Raw genomic sequence first — 20,446 nt, forward strand, 5'->3', positions numbered from 1 at the left:
ATACTAGGTACTGCAGGGACTGCACGCTGAGCACATGCTCCGTCGTGTCTGCGCACCCACAGACAGACACAGGAGGAGGAAAGGACAACACATGAACGCGGTTTGTTGGCCTTCAAGACGAGCTGAAAACTCAGTAACATTTGGAGACATTTTAATAATTACTGAGAGAAGGAGCCGGATCAGCCCGTCCAAGTTAAAGTATTTAGTTTTCTTGAATGCAAATTTAAAATAAAGCAAGGAGTAGCTTATATTTGTTAAAATAAAGCAAGGAGTAGCTTATGTTTGTTTTGTTCGCTGCTGCTGTTGCAGTTACTACTCACTATTTTTGTTATGATGCAGCATGTTTGTTGTTGAAGTTTTTTTTTTTTTTGCTTGGATATTGTTTGGAGCCTTTTTAATGTTCAATAAAATAAGTAAAAACCCTATTCTTTGCCTGATAATTGTTGCTATTTGCAGTCATTAGAGTGCAATAATTAGTTCACCGAGTCATTTATCAAAATGTAAGCTAAATTTGTCATGAGTATTTAAAAGAAAAGGTAAAGTTAAAAAGAGCCGTTTGAGGGCCAAAAAGAGCCGGCTCTTTTCACTGAGCCGATCCAAATGAACCGGATCACCGAAAAGCGCCATCACTACCGCGTACTAAGTAGCATAAGGCTTTTTTCTTGTCAATTGCATTCTATACATTTAAATTTAAAGTTTTAAATTGAACACTGAAGAAATGGAACACAGAATGTAATTGTAATTCCACTGCCGCCATCTTGTGCTTGACAGTGGATTTACACCCAAAATAAAAATCCACGTTTTCAGATTTTTTTGTCTTTGGCCCTAATACACGTAAAAAACAAAGTGAGGAGGAAACTTTTATTCTGGCCAAAAAAGAGAAACTTTGATGCTTGGATTGTCACAGAATATTATACTGTGTGTCCTGAAATACTAATGAAAATCCTTTGCTTGGAAAACAGTTGGCAATGAATGAGTTAAGTTTATAGTGTGGAATCATTTTGTTTTTATCTCTACATGCTTCTTTTTTCTCCCCCAAACATATCAAATGTTATTTTATATCCCTGGCGTGCATATGTACGTGCGTTTGACTGATGGTACAGTGGTAGCAGTTTGCGCCGCCGGTTGTAAACAAGCAACATACAAAATCGCATACATCTCTTCGATTTACAGCAATAAAATGGCGAAGAAACAACAACAAAAAAAAAGATACCGTCCTGCACTTTTACAATCTACTCACGGCTCATCTTCATTTTCATTCAGGTGCAAAATTCTTCAGTTGCGTGGGAGGCAGGAAGAGAAGAGGAGGAATGAAGCCCCAGCTGTTGAAATGGCAGCAACAGCCGTCACCCTGGGATCTTAAACGCCGATGTCAGCATTTAGTGTTTTCAGCGGTGGGCTACATGACCCAAAATTTGATGTTCACAAATGTATACGGCACAATTTTTGAATTACCCAAATAGTCACTTGCCCAGTTAATTTAATGCTTAAGAACACTTCAAAAAGTGAATTTGAAATGGTGCACAATCTGACCTGGCGTGACATCAGAGTGCTCTGGTCTCGGCTTCGATCTTCCTCTCTCCGTCGGGGTCGGCCGGAACCACCGTCTGTCTCACGGCAATCTCGGGACCACCGCCGTAAATTCCTAACAAGTACTGCCACGTCTCCTCGGATATCTGACCGTAGTCTGCGCCTTGGGGGGGAAGAGATGTTAAGAAAAAACGTCTGTTTATTTATTGACAGATTGTAACTTGAGGCTGACCTTGCTTGAGCTGAACGTGGCCCCCCTTCATCACGCCGATCTTACTGTTGTCAATGGGACCGGGAGGCTCTGCAAAAAAGTGGGGGTTTTGTACAAAACGAGTCGTTAATTGTTTAATCGCGCTTTGACAGCCCCCACAATGCAAAAAAAAAAAAGAAGAAAAAAAACATACAGTGGGCCAAATAAGTATTTAGTCAACCACCAATTGTGCAAGTTCTCCTACTTGAAAAGATTAGAGAGGTCTGTAATTATCAACATGGGTAAACCTCAACCTTGAGAGACAGAATGTGGGAAAAAAAACTGAAATTCACATTGTTTGATTTTTAAACAATTTATTTCCAAATTAGAGGGGGAAAATAAGTATTTGGTCACCTACAAATAAGCAAGATTTCTGGCTGTCTAACGTCTTCTAACGAGGTCTAACGAGGCTCCACTCATTACCTGTATTAATGGCACCTGTTTTAACTCATTAACGGTATAAAAGACACCTGTCCACAACCTCAGTCGGTCACACTCCAAACGCCACTATGGCCAAGACCAAAGAGCTCTCGAAGGACACCAGAGACAAAATTGTAGACCTGCACCAGGCTGGGAAGACTCAATCTGCAATAGGTGTAAAGAAATCAACTGTGGGAGCAATTATTAGAAAATGGAAGACATACAAGACCACTTATAATCTCCCTCGATCTGGGGCTCCATGCAAGATCTCACCACGTGGTATCAAAATGATAACAAGAACGGTGAGCAAAAATCCCAGAACCACACTGAGGGACCTATTGAATGACCTACAGAGCTGGGACCACAGTAACAAAGGGTACTATCAGTAACAGAATGCGCCGGCAGGGACTCAAATCCTGCACTGCCAGACGTGTCCCCCTGCTGAAGCCAGTACACGTCCAGGCCCGTCTGCGGTTCGCTAGAGAGCATCTAGATGATCCAGAAGAGGACTGGGAGAATGTGTTATAGTCAGATGAAACCAAAATAGAACTTTTTGGTAGAAACACAGCTTCTCATGTTTGGAGGAGAAAGAATACTGAATTGCATGAAAAGAACACCACACCTACTGTGAAGCATGGAGGTGGAAACATCATGCTTTGGGGCTGTTTTTCTGCAAAGGGACCAGGACGACTGATCTGTGTAAAGGAAAGAATGAATGGGGCCATGTATCGAGAGATTTTGAGTGAAAATCTCCTTCCATCAGCAAGGGCATTGAAGATGAGACGTGGCTGGGTCTTTCAGCATGACAATGATCCCAAACACACAGCCAGGGCAACAAAGGAGTGGCTTGTAAGAAGCATTTCACAGTTCTGGAGTGGCCTAGCCAGTCTTCAGATCTCGACCCCATAGAAAATCTGGAGAGGCAGTTGAAAGTCGGTGTTGCCCAACGACAGCTCCAAAAGATCACTGCTCTAGAGGAGATCTGCATCGAGGAATGGGCCAAAATACCAGCAACAGAGTGTGAAAAGCTTGTGAAGTGTTACAGAAAACATTTGGCCTCCGTTATTGCCAACAAAGGGTACATAACAAAGTATTGAGATGAACTTTTGGTATTGACCAAATACTTATTTTCCACTCTAATTGGAAATAAATTCTTTAAAAATCAAACAATGTGATTTTCTGTCTTTTTTTCCACATTCTGTCACTCATGGTTGAGGTTTACCCATGTTGACAATTACAGGCCTCTTTAATATTTTCAGTTAGGAGAACTTGCACAATTAGTGGTTGACTAAATACTTATTTGCCCCACTGTACAGTGAGGAGCAGAAGTATTTGCACCCCCGGTGATTTTGCAAGTTCACCCACTTAGAAAATAGGTACAGGTCTGAAATTTCAATCATAGATGCATTTCCACTCATAGAGACACGTTCTAGAAAAACAAATCCAGAAATCACAGTGTATGATTTTTTTAAACAATTTATTCAGATCAGAGAGCTTTCGAAAGCATGAGGTTTCCACCCCTACACTTCACAGTGGGGATGGTGTTCTTGGGATTGAATTCATTAAAAGGAATGTTTGGTTTTCAAATAATTTTGCTTTTTCTCTTCATTACTAACTTTTTGTAACTCAGTTCAAGTACAACTTCAATAATAAAATAATAAAATTATTAAAATTATTTTTATCACTAAATTCAACTTTACTCTCATAGTACAATATTAGCCTTTTCTTCTTTGTTCAATTTCATAGTTTGATGAATTATCTAAATTAAAGTTACTTATTCCATTTCAAGATATGAAACCTTTTTATGAAAAAATTCAATTTCCTGAAAATTAATTTCTTTTTAATGGTTATGAGCGACTGAATTCTCGATAATTGTTTCATATTAAAAAAAAAACTTTGAACCCAGAATTTACATTTAGTGATTGTGCTACAACAACAACAAAATCATAATTACCAATGTAAAAAAAGTTTATTACCATTATCTTTGCCTTTGACAAAACTCTCCCATTCGCGGAACCACTGCATGCTGATACACAGGATGACGCTCGGAGCCTCTTCGGCCTGAAACTCTTTGTTCAGCTGCACACGACAACAATCAATTTATTCAGGATGTCGTTTTGTAAACAGTCCATATCAAGTTCATTTATTTATTTTTTTCTTACCTTAATGAAGGTGTCAATCTCAGTCTTCCTGCGCTTAGCGAGCGCCTCAATTTCCACCTGGCAAATGGCGCACACGTACAGGTGGTTGACTGCCGGACCGCCTCCGAAACTGGATAAGCAAAGACAAAGATAACCTATTACATGACCATAATGAGTTAGTTCCGACAAGAGAAACCTACAGAAATGAAACATCACCTGTCCAAAGAAAATGAGTGCCCTCTAGTGGAGAAAACATATTTCCTACCATGAATTTACAACAGTCAATATCTCCGGTTTTCTGTGGTTCATCAGTGCCAATGAAAAACCAGTGGCGCCTCCAGAAATTTTTCATTGGGGTGGCCAGATGGGGCCACTTAAAATCTTGGGGTGGCCAAAATTAAAAGCCATAATTTCAGGTTTTCATTATATCAATGCAGTAAAAAGGTCAGGGGAAAACTATCAGAAAGACTTAAGGACACAGCTACTGATATACTTTGGTGTATTGTGTAATATTTGATGTTACTAATGATTTAATGTGCATAGTCCGTAACTGTCCGGTCAACATTTTGAGTCCCACAACAATTCTGTTTTATTGTGTTATGTATATACAGTATTAGGCATAAGGTATACATTTAACTAGGGCTGTCAAACGATTAAAATTTTTAATCGAGTTACACAGCTTAAAAACTATTTAATTGTAATAAATCGCAATTCAAACCATCTCTAAAATATGCCATATTTTTCTGTAAATTATTGTTGGAATGGAAAGATAAGACAAGACGGATATATACATTCAACATACTGTACATAAGTACTGTATTTGTTTATTATAACAATAAATCCACAAGATGACATTAACATTATTACCATTCTTTCTGTGAAAGGGATCCACGGATAGAAAGACTTGTAATTCTTAAAGGATAAATGTGAGTTTGTATATTGTGACTAAATATTGCCATATAGTGTATTTGTTGAGCTTTCAGTAAATGATACTGTAGCGACGTAACTGTTCTGCCCAAATGCATGATGGGAAGTGGTGCAACCATGACTATGTGTGGTGGCTGCAAATGCTATATCTTCTCTGCGTTGGGTACACTACAGGGTGTTAAGAAAAAGATCGACTCCTGTCATTCTACCCCACGTCGCTTCCCACAATCTTTAGAGTTGCTGTGGGAGAGATGACTAAGCTTTTGCCAATTAAAAGCACGGCCCCAATGAATGCTTTTATCTACTCCACTCACTTGACACTGCCTCTTATCTCTGTATAGAAGTAAAATTACGCCATTGTAGGCTGTTTGCGCCAATGCGTGAATGAGTCGTACTGCGAATGCGTTAATTGCGATAAAGCTGGTTCCTGCCACCCTCCTTAAGGTTAATTAGTGCCGGTGAAAGCGATACAGACGCTCTCAAGATATAAAAGAGGTGTCATTCAACTAGTCGGCAGTCGACATATCATCACAAATATTATGAAAATATTTTATAAAGGCTAAAAAGTTACATAGTGTTGCTTTAAATGTACCCCGTTACTACCCACCACTGTTGATGTCCAATAAAAATAATGTACATTTACCTGTTGTAAAGGTACTCCCACACATTCTGCGGTACAATAACGACCAGGTCGTCGATGTAGTGATATTTATTAGGAGGGATGCCTAGTAAAACACAAAATTTTCAGTCAAGATATATTTGAACTCTTTCGCTGCCATTGACAGTGATACACGTCTAATCTATTTTAACTGGGGGAAGCTAGCAGTGATAAGAGTCCTCCCATTTGAAATGAAATACAGTGGGGCAAATAAGTATTTAGTCAACCACCAACTGTGCAAGTTCTCCTACTTGAAAAGATTAGAGAGGCCTGTAATTGTCAAAATGGGTAAACCTCAGCCATGAGAGACAGAATGTGGAAAAAAACAGTAAATCACATTGTTTGATTTTTAAAGAATTTACTTCCAAATTAGAGTGGAAAATATGTATTTGGTCACCTACAAGCAAGCAAGATTTCTGGCTGTCAAAAAGGTCTAACTTGTTCTTACGAGGTCTAACAAGGTTCCACTCGTTACCTGTATTAATGGCACCTGTTACAACTCATTATCGGTATAAAAGATACCTGTCCACAACCTCAGTCAGTCACACTCCAAACTCCACTATGGCCAAGACCAAAGAGCTGTCGAAGGACACCAGAGACAAAAATGTAGACCTGCACCAGACTGGGAAGACTGAATCTGCAATAGGTAAAACACTTGGTGGAAAGAAGTCAACTGTGTGAGCAATTATTAGAAAGTGGAAGACATACAAGACCACTGATAATCTCCCTCGATCTGGGGCTCCATGCAAGATCTCACCCCGTGGCGTCAAAATGATAACAAGAACGGGGAGAAAAAATCCCAGAAGCACACGGGGGGACCTAGTGAATGACCTACAGAGAGCTGGGACCACAGTAACAAAGGCTACTATCAGTAACACAATGCGCCGCCAGTGACTCAAATCCTGCACTGCCAGACGTGTCCCCCGCTGAAGAAAGAACACGTCCAGGCCCGTCTGCGGTTCGCTAGAGAGCATTTGGGTGATCCAGAAGAGGACCGGGAGAATGTGTTATGGTCAGAAGAAACCAAAATAGAACTTTTTGGTAGAAACACAGGTTCTCGTGTTTGGAGGAGAAAGAATACTGAATTGCATCCAAAAAACACCATACACACTGGAAGCATGGGGATGGAAACATCATGCTTTGGGGCTGTTTTTATGTAAAGGGACCAGGACGACTGATCTGTGTAAAGGAAAGAATGAATGGGGCCATGTATCGAGAGATTTTGAGTAAAAATCAGCAAGGGCATTGATGATGAGACGCGGCTGGGTCTTTCAGCATGACAATGATCCCAAACACACAGCCAGGGCAAGAAAGGAGTGGCTTCGTAAGAAGCATTTCAAGGTCCTGGAGTGGCCTAGCAGGTCTCCAGATCTCAACCCCATAGAAAATCTGTGGAGGGAGTTGAAAGTCCGTGTTGCCCAACGACAGCCCCAAAACATCACTGTTCTAAAGGAGAACTGCATGGTGGAACGGGCCAAAATACCAGCAACAGTGTGTGAAAAGCTTGTGACGAGTTACAGAAAACGTTTGGCCAACAAAGGGTACATAACAAAGTATTGAGATGAACTTTTGGTATTGACCAAATACTTATTTTCCACCATGACTTACAAATAAATTCTTTAAAAATCAAACAATGTGATTTTCTGGGGTTTTTTTTCCACATACCGTCTCTCATGGTTGAGGTTTACCCATGTTGACAATTACAGGCCTCTTTAATATTTTCAAGTGGGAGAACTTGCACAATTAGTGGTTGACTAAATACTTATTTGCCCCACTGTAACAGAAATACTGTATGCTCTATCACTGCCCTCCCATTTGAAAAGGTTGCACAGCACCCACCTCCGTGGTGACAAAGGAAGGTGTGGTTTGCAATGGGGCCCGGTTCTGTGAAAGTGTTAAACTTGTTGAGCCACTCTCGCGAAATGTAAAACTGGAGAAGGCTCGGTTCCTTGGCGCTAGCCAGAGCCACCACCTTCTGACGCTCCCTCACCGACTCCTCGCTGCTTTTCCTGAAACAGAGCAAAACATTACCTTCATATAACGTACTGCACTGATTTGACAATTTAAAGAGCTAATTTATGGATTTTTACAAGCTAACTAACATCCATGGACCATTTATTTATTTTGCTTACCGGCCCAGAGTGTCATAGGTGCAATCAGCGGTTCTACCTAAAGCACAACTGTTCCATTTCCCAACAACATTCTGAGTTTCCTAGTGCAGCAACACGCACTCTGAGTGCACTGTCCAACACACTTTTAGCTATAGCATTCAGAGTAGGCAAAAAAAATAGCAAAAACAGCAACAACAAAAAAACTTCAAAAAACTCAAAACTCCGCCAAAACACTCCACCGAAACCAGCACCAAAAAAAACACCCCACACCCAAAAAAAAAATTAAAAAAAATCACAAAATAATTGACAATTTACTTGATATTTTAGTTTTACTCATTACAAGGCCCTCAATGGCTGCCATGTTAACCGGCCCCTCCCTGTCAACATGTATTGGATATCTAGCGCTGTCAATGGCAGCCAAAGAGTTATTAAGGAAGTAAAATTCCCCCTAAAAAATTAATAGGAAGTGACCAAAACTCTTGGGGGAAGACAGCAAAGCAATCCCACACAATTTCTCCAGAAATTTCTTCTTCTAGTTCAGTGTAGGGCTGCAGCTATCGAATATTTTAGTAGTCGATTCATCGATGGACTACTTAGTTCGAACAATCGAGTAATCGGATAAGGAACATGAAAAATTAAAATACCTGAGCAGAGCCTCAAACGGTATTTTTTTTTTTTTTTAAATGAGGATCTACGTACAACAAAAGAACAACTGGCTAACTTACATAGAAAAAGTCTGCTAGCTTAAATGCTAAAAAATGCTTTTTTTTTTTTTTACATAGCTCTTAACAAATGGTTCAGACCCATATTCCCACAAAAAAAACGACTAAATATACCTATAAACTAAATTATAAATGCATTAAAAACATTAGCTCAAACAAAAATTTAGCTTACGTTGGTCTTAACAGGGAGCAGTTGGATTCAGCCATGTGAAAAGAGGCAGACCAGAGGGCAGTGTATCCACCCTCATCAAAATATACCATTAGAACGCCACTTTAATTAAACGAATACTCGAAGCAACAAAATTTAATTCAAATTTTTTTTTGTAATCGAATACTCGAATTATTGATTAATCGTTGCAGCACTAGTTCAGCGGTTCTTAAACTTTTTTTTTTTTTTTTCACAATTTCAAAACTGTTATAGCAAAACTAATAAGCTAACATTAATGTAAATTCTCATTTTGACAACTTACTTTTTAAATAGGTCAAAATTTGATGTCGTGACTATGTAGTTTTGGTCATGTTTACACTTCAAATGATATCAAATTTAATGAAAACACCTGTATTTTATTAGAGAACAAAATGATCGACAACATTTGTACACAAAATCAATAAAGGAGATAAGATCGAATATTCACCAAAAAAAAACCAATACAACCGTGTTAGACAAAAATTTCCTACAAATGTCATTTCTTTATAGGGTGCCATTTGGATGTAACAGAGTGGACACTAACAGAGGGGACGTTTTGTGATAAAGTTAGCTCCAAGCTTAGCTTTGCTAGCATAATCACGAACATGATTTTCGATACTTGATGAGAAATCTATCATTTTACAAAGAAACCATTTGAAATGATTCAATTCATTTATTTGATATTCCGCTTTAACAGAGTGGACAAGTTGTGATCAATCGCCCTGAAGGCACGTCATAAAACTGCAAATCTGTTTTTCAAAGGAGGCAAAAAATAAAATTGCTTACCTCAGTTGAACTTCCCGGCACTGGTGTAATGTTATCGCAGAGGAGTGATGTCATTAATAAATGGGGAATTTTCTTAAAGGGACACTTACACAACATAAGAGTGGACAGTAACACTGGGGACAAACTGAGAACTTTTTTTTTTTATTAAATAATATTTTTTAATTTTAAAACAACACATGATTAAAGATAGTTTATCCAGGACAATAAAATCACAATATTTATTTTGGATTTTTTTCTACTTGTATTGAGTTAATTTATTGACTAGACCAGAATTTGAATGAGACACACTGGGAACATAGTACGGCTGCAGCTATCGAATATTTTAGTAATCGACTGAAAATTCTATCGATTAATCGAGTAATCGGATAAAACTTTTTTTTTTTTTTTTAGGTAAAGAGCAATTATAAATATACATGAGGAAAAAAAAGACATCCAATATTGAACCATTTTCAGTCAATCAATGTCTTTATTTTCGATGTACATTGTTGAAAACAGCCAACAATAGCATCTTAGATGTGATTATAAAAAAATTACTGCTTTCACTCCAAAAACTTCTAGATCTTATTAAAAAAAACACGTATTTCTTAGCTAAAAGTGTAATTACGCTTGATAACACACATCACTTGAAAGCTACGTGTTTTTTCCACGTGTTTCAATATAATTTCCATTTGTGTCAAGCTATTTTTAAGTTCTAGTTAAGTTTTAAGTTAGTCTAAACTGTAAGTACTGATAGGATTTTGAGTTTTTGCAGTGTTCAAAATAAATGTATGATACCTGCTGTACTGGAGCACATTAGGGACCAGAGCTACTTGGTGTTTTATTCAGCAATGACTACTGAGCTAAAACTGACAGTTAGCTTTATTATGTTTTAATTTTACACCCTCATCACTCTACAGCGCTGTGTTTTTACAGATTATATAAAACCTGTATGTAAGACACGTTAGCCACGCATCCACAGTGGTCATAATCAATAGAAACCTAGCCCTCCGAAGAGCTAACGTTACGTGACCGAGTGACAGTAACGTTGTATTAATTAGCGCTGAGAAGTGTACTGCTTAAAGATGGCGGCTATTTATTAACGCTGCCCAGACGCGGCCGAGTCTGTCATTACGCATCTAGTCCTAAATGCATGCGATATCTATGAGACGCATCGGACACTACCTGCTACCAAACTAGCATCATGCGGGCGTGGTTTTTAGCAATGTCGGCATAGTTTGAAGCGGCTGTCGGCTGTAGTAAGTTTTTTTTTTTTTTTTTTTCATTGCTTCTTCCTCTACGCACGTGACGTCAGCGCGTTGTCCCGCATTAAAAGTAGTCCGGGCAAAATGTGATGCTTGGAGCTGGCAAAATTAAACGATTCCTCGAGGTGAATAAAATTACTCGGATCAGTTTTTAAACTCGAGTTACCGTAATTTTCGGACTATAAGCCGCTACTTTTTTCCTTCATTTTGATACCTGTGGCTTATAGTCCAGTGCGGCTTATATGTTGATTTTTTTAGGTAACACTTTATTTGACAGCGGTGTCATAAGACTGTCATAAGATCATCAAAATTATGACATGACACTATCATGGACATTACTGAATGCTTATGTCATTAAGTGTCATTTGGCAAATTATATCACTAACTCAATTTTTGTCCATCTTGGATCTTTTGCATCCATTCAAAAGTGAGATAATTTGCCGGATAACACTGAATGACATCTGTTATAAGCATTCATGAATGTTCAGGACAGAGACATGTCATAATTATGATTGTGTAATGACAGTCTTATGGCACCACTGTCAAATAAAGTGTTAGCAAATACCAAAACTAGCAATTGATGAAACAATTGGAACAGTAACTGAAGAAATATTTAGCACAGAACATGATTTTTGATTGTTATTTTCATCTGTAGCGCTGCAATGCATGCTAAGAGGCATGTTGGATGACAACAGTCATCAGCAGGTGGCAACAGAGGTTGACTGTCTCCCCCAAGGGAGCAGTGATGGCCAAATGAAGCTTCTTGAAGCAATAAAGCTTTGCAGTAATTGGTTCAAAGTTTAATGATGGTTCACTTGGTCTTATGACAGTCGGTCGTATGATGCCGTTGTCAAATAAGGTTGTACCTGTTAATATCTTTTAGTGTAAATATTCCATGATACAGTGAGGACAGCTGCGGCTTATAGTCCAGTGCGGCTTATCTATGAACAAATGCCATTTTCGTGCCAAATTTAGTGGGCTGCGGCTTATAGTCAGGTGCGCCTTATAGTGCGAAAATTAGGGTACTCGAGTTGCTCGAGTATTCGTTTCAGCTCTAGAACATAGCACAATTACGAAAAACGATTACTCGAATAATTCGAGGAACTCGAATTTAAAAACAGTTTGAGAAATTTACTCCGCCTCGAGGAATCGTTTAATTTCGCCATCTCTAAGCATGACGTTTTGCCCGGACAACTTTTCATGCGGCACAACGTGCTGACGTCAATTGCGTACAGGAAGAAGACAGAGGCGGCGGATATATTTGATTTTAACCATGCATGAAAATAGAGGTAGCGATGAAGAAGCCGATAAAGAAGAGAAAGGCACCAAGAAGAACACTGCGTAGAACACTTTGCTGCACACTGTTGCTCACCTGTAAAAGAGCACATAGGCTTCTGCGTTCTGAACCACCGTCTCGTGGACCTCTGTGACATACTGGTCATCAAATTCGTACCACTGACCGTTGATGACGTTCTGGCAGTACGCTATATAGTGTCCACCTGCGCAGAGAATAAAACCACACAGAATTTATTTTGGGGTGTCCTGCTTTAACTTCTTCAACACTTTCTTGCGCGTCGTACTTCCGGCGGTGCCGTGGTGACAGATGACGGAGAGCAAATCGTACGTGGTGACTTGGGACGGGCTGTCTTTGGCCAGGAAAGGCCGCATGTCCAGGCCTTCCAGCGGGAAAGAGACGTGGCTACTGATCTTGAACGAGTACATTACCTCATGTCGAAAGCGCTTCAGGTGAATGCACAGAATCTGAAGAGTTAATCGACCACTTGAGTAACTGAAATCACTTGAATGCAAAAAAAATAGCATTCAAAAGAAAAACAATACCTCTGGAAGTCGGAGCACTTTGCAATATTTGACACCGTTTCTCAACCTTCGAAAAAGCCAAAATGACATAATATTAATTCTATTTAACAGGAAATGCACGAATGGATGTACAGTATTTGTATTGCCCGGACATTCTTACTTTTTACATCTTTCACAGCTGTACATGTTATCTCCTGCAAAAAGAGAAAAACAAATGACAATTGGGAGCAAACCAGTCCAATAATTAATAAGTAATTCATCCCTCTTATTAGAGGTTGCAACAATTAATCAATAATCGACAACTCATCGATTAGCAAATTTATCGACAACTACAGTGGTATGAAAAAGTATCTGAACCTTTTGGAATTTCTCACATTTCTGCATAAAATCACAAATGTGATTTGAGCTTTGTCAAAATCACACAGATGAAAATAAAGTGTCTGCTTGAACTAAAACCACCCAAACATTTATAGGTTTTTGATATTTTAATGGGAATAGCATGCAAACAATAACAGAAGGGGGACAATAAGTAAGTAAACCATCTGCCTGAAGAGACTTAAAACCAATTTTTAGCAAACAATTTTTAAGTCCGTACCCAATAACTGATGAGTGGTTTGAAGTTGCCCTGCCCAATATAAAACACGCACCTGGTAAGAACTGTCTCGATGAAAAACATTGTCTGATGTGCATCACGTCATGTGTGGAGAAAAAATGGAACAGCTCACCAACATCAACACCTCATCCCCACCGTGAAGCATGGTGGATCATGATTGGGGCTGTTTTGCTGCTTAAGGGCCTGGACAACTTGCAATCATTAATAGAAGAATAAATTGAAATGAATTCAAAAGTTTAACAGGATGTTTTGCAGGAAAACCTGAGGCCATCTGTCAGACAGTTGAAGCTAAAAAGAGGATGGATGCTGCAACAAGACAAAGATCCAAAACAAAAAAGTAAATCAACTTCAGAATGGTTTCAGAAGAACAAAATAGTCTTGGAGTGGCCAGGTCAAAGTCCAGACTTAAACCCCATGGAGATGTTGTGGCATGACCTAAAGACAGCGGTTCATTCCAGACATCCCAGGAATCTGACTGAATTGCAGCAGTTTTGTAGAGAAAAATGGGCCAAGATTAGTCCTGATCGATTTGCTTTGCCAGACAGATATGCAGCTAAAGGACGGGTCTGGTTGAACTCATTGCTGCAAGGGGGGGTGGGGGGTGGGCACAAAATAATGAATATGATGGTTCACTTACTTATTTTCCCTCTTCTGTCATTGTTTGCATACTATCCTCATTAAAATAAGAAAACCCATATATGGTTGGGTGGTTTTAGTTAAAGCAGACATTTTTTCATCTGTGTGATTTTGACAAAGATCAGATCACATGATGGCGATTTTATGCAGAAATGTAAGAAATTCCGAAATATTCAGATATTTTTTTATACCACTGTATTTTGATGAGCGATTAATCATTAAACTTGTCCAAATTCTTAATTTCATAACATATAAATAAAATATATATAATCTTCTCAGTTGTAGATATCAGATTTCTTCATTACATCTTTGTTAAGTCAAAGTAGCACATGAAAATTTTCAGACTTTTTAACTAAACTAGCTTTTTAATGAAGCTGCAACAACTAATTGATTAAATAGATTAAAATCGATGAATAAATTAGTTGCCAACTAATTTTGTCATCGATTTTTTTTGCCGGCAGCTATCGGCAGTCCCGTTTGGGTCCTTGTTTGTGTGTAAAGAGCAAGAGAGAGAGATTTCACCGCTACACACAAGTTAGGTTGCTGAACCAATAATATTACGAAATGTCGAGAGTTAGACTGTCTTTTGTGTTGTTAGATCCTGTGTGCCTCCATCAGAGGTGAGTAAATGAAGCCAATTGAATTGTTTGTATCCTTTGTTGATGAGCCGTTACTACTTGTCACGGGGCGCTAAGCTAGTTAGCGAATATGCTAAACAGTGTCTTAAAGCGAACATTTGTATTGCGCATTGGAGAAGCATATTGGCGCTCGGGTTATTGTTAGATAGTAAAGTTGAAAGTAAATTGCTTTTTATAAAGAAACCACACACATTCATATAACAGCTTAGAGTCTTGACACAAACTCCCACTCAAACTCCAAATTGTCATACAAGAGAGTGTGCTTTGAATTTTTTTCTTGTCTTCATTGTTACATACAACATGCCTTCAAATTAAACTATGAAGGCAATTGAAAAATCGTTTAATTATTTGGCCGATTAATCGATTATAAAAATAATGGTTAGTTAAAGCCCTACCTCATATTAAATATCTCACTGGCAACCTTTCATGGTGTCAAATGACTGGACGTAAAACGCCGTCAATGGCATCCAATGGGTTAATTTTCAGAATATTACAACTGAGAATGAACCTTTGAGTTCGTCGGCAGCAAAAAAGGCAGCGAGGCAGTCCTCCAAGGTCACCATTGGCCCCCAGAACCAGCTGGGTATACACGAGACCACGAAGCGCCGGATGGAGTCCACAATGAAAGTGAGCCAACCCTGCGAGCCGTACGTCTCGGCGCACACGCTGGTCTTGACCGGCAGGTTCTGGTGAATGGAGGAATGGAGCTTGGCCAAGTCCTCTTTCCCGGGAATAGGCAAGGACAAGTCTTGAAAGGTCTCCACGGTGGTCGACACCTACGGTAGGGCCACACAATGCTTATTTGGTCCTTTCCATCACCTTGTAGATCAGGGGTGTCCAAACTATTCCACATAGGGCCGCAGTGGATGATGTATTTCATTCCAAAATACCAAGATGACACCTTTTCACCAATCTGGTGTCTCGCAAGTGTGATCAGTAGATTGCAGTCAGGTGCTGCTTGTTTTAGCAGAAACTTAATTGGTTAAACTGTCTGTGCTCAATTGGTAGGAACCAAAACCAGGACCCACTGCCGCCCTTGAGGGCCGGTGTGGACAGAATAGTTTTACAACACCATACTTTTTACTTGAGTAGATTTATGAAGAAAAAAAGTTTCGGCGGTCACGTTTTTTTATACGCAACTCATTTTTTTGGAGCGAGAGGGAAAGAGAGATAGTTCGTTGCTCCTTGTCTTTCAGTTGTCCAGCAGTAGGTTCAAGTCGTGTTAATTGGAAAAAGTCCCTAGTGTTTTGTCAAGTCCCGTGTCTGTCTATCAGAGGTGAGTACACGAATTCTCTTGTACTGTTTAGCTTTAATTGTTGTTGTTTTTGAGATGCTACTAGTTAGCACCAAGCGCCATGCTAATTAGCGATATCGCTAACATGTATTTCCATGTCAATTTGTAGATTGTTTGGTGGTGTACAAAAGTTACTCCAGATACAGGACGTGTTAAACCAGGATGAAGTACGGCGGTAACACTACAAATATGCAAAACAGTACAGAAATCTGAAATCGAAGTACAATGGCTAAAAGAAGTCTTATGTCTAAAGACACTTTGTTTGTTTCCAGAAATGGAACGAAATTCAACCAGTGTAAATTATATTGTATTGTTGAGAGAAATACGTACTGCCTTTGAAATAGCTAATGTTTTTGCACCTTCTTGTGAAAAAAGAGCATCTCAAGGTCAGCTGTGTGTTGTATAGGCATGTTGAGAAATAAGTACTGCCTTTAAAATGTTTAATGTTTTTGCACTTTCTTGTTTAAAAAAAACAAAAACAAAAAACAGCTTAAGAGCAGCTTATTGTTGAATGGCCAAGTTTTCATCGTTCATGTTGAATCATTAGGATATTTTAAATAAATAACGAACATAAATCTGTTCAGCTACTTTCATTAGCAATGTATAATGCATCAATAATCGCGATCATCGTTCAATCATCGAATCGTAGCACCCTGAATCAGAATCGAATCGTGGGGTGCATTAGATGGCACACTCTTAGTATATAACCCCTTTTGGACTGTTCATTGTGCATTTCCAATTGTGGTCGAATACTTCGGCTGAGTTTATGTGATTGTTTTTGATGATGTGCAGACGGTAGATGCTAATCGTTTGTGTGGATCGTTATTGCTGTGTAGGCAGGTAGTTGTAAACCAAAATTTGAATTCCTTTTATTGATGATGAAACTGCTTTAATTTCATTTTTATTTCAGTTTCATTCTTCAAGTGTTGATGTCATGAGCAGGTGAATAAAGTTAGCAAACTACACGGACGTTTGACGTCATTTCAGAGCTTAGCTCGCTGTCTAGCTAAAACTTTGCGTCTTGGCGAGGACAGTACAATGACGTGTAATATATGTTTTTGGATAGTTATTATGAGATTTAAGGGTACTTAAAGGGTTAATTCCGACTATAACGGAAATTCGGGTTACGTCGCCAGCGCAGGAACGGAACTCGTTCGTAACCGGGGGACTACCTGTTGAGTACATTTTTTGGATGGCTATTTTTACTTGAGTAATATTATTTTGAAGTAACGCTACTCTAACTTGAGTAAAATCTTTGGCTACGCAACCAACTTTTGGATGTTTGGTCGTGAACTCACCCTGTCGCAAGTCAGACACTGGACCAAGCTGAGGATGGAGCCGTCAAAGATGTCGGAAATGACGCTGCGATAGTGCGACTGCTTCTTCTTTTTTGAGGCAAGAACTAGCTGAGCTGGAATTGAAACAAGGGATGTAAGGTAATGAATCCAGTTGTGGCTAAACAATACTATATAAGGGTTAGCAAGTTACAGTGGGGCAAATAAGTATTTAGTCAACCACTAATTGTGCAAGTTCTTCCACTTGAAAATATTAGAGAGGCCTGTAATTGTCAACATGGGTAAACCTCAACCATGAGAGACAGAATGTGGGGGGGAAAAAAAAAAAAAAAACAGAAAATAACATTGTTTGATTTTTAAGGAATTTATTTGCAAATCATGGTGGAAAATAAGTATTTGGTGGATACCAAAAGTCAATACTTTGTTATGTACCCTTTGTTGGCAATAACGGAGGCCAAACGTTATCTGTAACTCTTCAAAAGCTTTTCACACACTGTTGCTGGTATTTTGGCCCATTCCTCCATGCAGATCTCCTCTAGAGCAGTGATGTTTTGGGGCTGTCGTTGGGCAACACGGACTTTCAACTCCCTCCACAGATTTTCTATGGGGTTGAGGTCTGGAGACTGGCTAGGCCACTCCAGGACCTTGAAATGCTTCTTACGAAGCCACTCCTTTGTTGCCCGGGCTGTGTATTTGGGATCATTGTCATGCTGAAAGACCCAGCCACGTCTCATCTTCAATGCCCTTGCTGATGGAAGGAGATTTTCACTCAAAATCTCTCGATACATGGCCCCATTCGTTCTTTCCTTTACACAGATCAGTCGTCCTGGTCCCTTTGCAGAAAAACAGCCCCAAAGCATGATGTATCCACCCCCATGCTTCACAGTTGGTATGGTGTTTTTCGGATGCATTTCTGTATTTTTTCTCCGCCAAACACAAGAACCTGTGTTTCTACCAAAAAGTTTTATTTTGGTTTCATCTGACCATAACACATTCTCCCGGTCCTCTTCTGGATCACCCAAATGCTCTCTAGCGAACCGCAGACAGGCTTGGACGTGTACTGGCTTCAGCAGGGGGACACGTCTAGCAGTGCAGGATTTGAGTCCCTGGCGGCGCATTGTGTTACTGATAGTAGCCTTTGTTACTGTGGTCCCAGCTCTCTGTAGGTCATTCACTAGGTCCCCCCGTGTGGTTCTGGGATTTTTGCTCACTGTTCTTGATATCATTTTGACGCCACGGGGTGAGATCTTGCATGGAGCCCCAGATCGAGGGAGATTATCAGTGGTCTTGTATGTCTTCCATTTTCTAATAATTGCTCCCACAGTTGATTTCTTTACACCAAGCCTTTACTCAGTGCGGATTTAGTCTTCCCAGCCTGGTGCAGATCTACAATTTTGTCTCTGGTGTCCTTCAACAGCTCTTTGGTCTTCGCCATAGTGGAGTTTGGAGTGTGACTGACTGAGGTTGTGGACAGGTGTTTTTTATACCGATAATGAGTTAGAACAGGTGTCATTAATACAGGTAACGGGTGGAGCCTCGTTAGACCTCTTTGACAGCCAGAAATCTTGCTTGTTTGTAGGTGACCAAATACTTATTTTCCACTCTAATTTGGGAATAAATTCTTTAAAAATCAAACAATGTGATTTTCAGTTTTTTTTTTGTCCACATTCTCTCTCTCTCATGGTTGAGGTTTACCCATGTTGACAATTACAGGCCTCTCTAATCTTTTCAAGTAGGAGAACTTGCACAATTGGTGTTTGACTAAATACTTATTTGCCCCACTGTAGTTGTCGAAATATCATCACAAATTTTATGAAAATGTTTTATAAAGGTTGAAAAGTTACCGAGTGTTGCCTTAAGTTACCAGAATTTCATTGTTTGTGCCTAGCGAGCCTACCATGCTGTTCCCTGTGTTTAATCACCTTTTTTGAACGGATACGAGGAGCGTAGCGGACTGGAGCGCAACGGAGCAGATGAGAGTTTAGAGTGAAGTTCTTGGAGGTTTCTCACAGGACTGCAAGGGGTGGAATGCGGGCGGGGCACGGTCACTTCGTTGTTGGGCTCTGCTGACGCGGAGAATTGATTTAGAAGGTAAAAACGATCGTCGCTGAAGTGCTTCTTACGTGAGATGTTGTTTGCTTCAATTTCTCGGTTGTTCTCCTGGCGTCGGGAATCCTCCTCCACGACTTCTTCTTCCTCAGCTCTCCCAGGAACCGCCGTATCAACGTCGGCGTCCTCGTCAACGTCCCGCGAGGTCCCGCGGAGGGGCGAGCCGGACACCCGCTTCTCCTTCAGCCGTTCCTTCTCGGAGATCTCGATGGGATGGTCCCCCGTCATCCCGATACAGTCACGCTCGTCCGGCACGGGCGTCTCGCCGCCGCCGATGCCTGCTTCGCCGCGGTCGCTGTTGGAGCCCGAGTCGCAGGAGAGGAAGTCGTCCTCGGCAGATGAGCGTTCGCCGTCCAGACGCTCCTCGCCGTCGCTGCTTTCGCTGCTGATGCTGCCGCCACACTCCGTCAGTGGCTCCTTCAGCTCTTCGTGGAGCTGGTCCATCAGGCAACGCAGGAACTCCTGAGTGTCCTGCAGGACAATAAACCGAATGAATACTTTGCGTTTAGTAGCGGAATCCGATAAACTGTCAAATAATTTGTGACCAATGAAGGAATTTGATAGATGATCAAATATGGTGCTAATAGTCAAGAAATACACATCCATGCATTCATTGGCACAAAATATTGCGATTAATCGAGGAATTCAATAGATTAATTTGTCAAAATTCTTCGCGGTTAATAGAGGAATTCGAGAGATGAATCTTCTCTATTTTTGTGATTAATGTCTAAAAAAATGGAGCATAGACTTCATAATGGTATTGACGAGTCAGATTGCTCATGCACTGTGCCTCGCCTTCAAGTAGGGGGCCGCCCACATCAAGAGGAGCTACTCACAATCATACGCCGCAGCGATCTAATGCCGGATTTCTGTTGAAAAAGTGTGAAAACTGTACCGCATACAAACAGGAAGGATTGTCTCAGGAGTGCTTTGCTCGAGGATTTAAAGTAATTGTTATATTTTTTTGTACCGTGCATTTTGAAACGGAGTGAAAAAAATCAAGAACAGAAATTAGCCTCTATTGAATTGGCATCACAATTCGCAATATTTATGTAAAATAAATGCTAACT

At 40.0% G+C, this 20,446-nt stretch overlaps 1 protein-coding gene across 4 annotated transcripts in view; it reads right to left on the bottom strand.

Annotated features, from left to right (window-relative positions):
* Positions 1-847: 847 nt before the first annotated feature.
* usp20 (ubiquitin specific peptidase 20) overlaps positions 848-20,446 on the bottom strand; it is a 28,881-nt gene continuing 9,282 nt past the window's right edge. For 2 of the 4 annotated variants that reach the window (XM_057818796.1, XM_057818799.1), the window contains 15 exons: positions 19,391-19,847; positions 19,190-19,330; positions 17,271-17,383; positions 15,187-15,454; positions 12,952-12,985; positions 12,813-12,858; positions 12,554-12,734; positions 12,346-12,472; positions 7,766-7,935; positions 5,912-5,993; positions 4,363-4,471; positions 4,177-4,279; positions 1,763-1,831; positions 1,534-1,693; positions 848-1,399 (listed from right to left, as the gene is read on the bottom strand). In XM_057818796.1, coding sequence (XP_057674779.1) covers positions 1,545-1,693; positions 1,763-1,831; positions 4,177-4,279; positions 4,363-4,471; positions 5,912-5,993; positions 7,766-7,935; positions 12,346-12,472; positions 12,554-12,734; positions 12,813-12,858; positions 12,952-12,985; positions 15,187-15,454; positions 17,271-17,383; positions 19,190-19,330; positions 19,391-19,847 — 2,049 coding nt within the window. In that variant the 3' untranslated portion in view covers positions 848-1,399; positions 1,534-1,544. The remainder of the gene's footprint in view (positions 1,400-1,533; positions 1,694-1,762; positions 1,832-4,176; positions 4,280-4,362; positions 4,472-5,911; positions 5,994-7,765; positions 7,936-12,345; positions 12,473-12,553; positions 12,735-12,812; positions 12,859-12,951; positions 12,986-15,186; positions 15,455-17,270; positions 17,384-19,189; positions 19,331-19,390; positions 19,848-20,446) is intronic. The other 2 variants (XM_057818797.1, XM_057818798.1) reach the window with 2 other exon arrangements.

Source organism: Corythoichthys intestinalis, chromosome 17 (genome assembly GCF_030265065.1).
Source record: "Corythoichthys intestinalis isolate RoL2023-P3 chromosome 17, ASM3026506v1, whole genome shotgun sequence".
In the NCBI taxonomy this organism is placed as follows: domain Eukaryota; kingdom Metazoa; phylum Chordata; class Actinopteri; order Syngnathiformes; family Syngnathidae; genus Corythoichthys; species Corythoichthys intestinalis.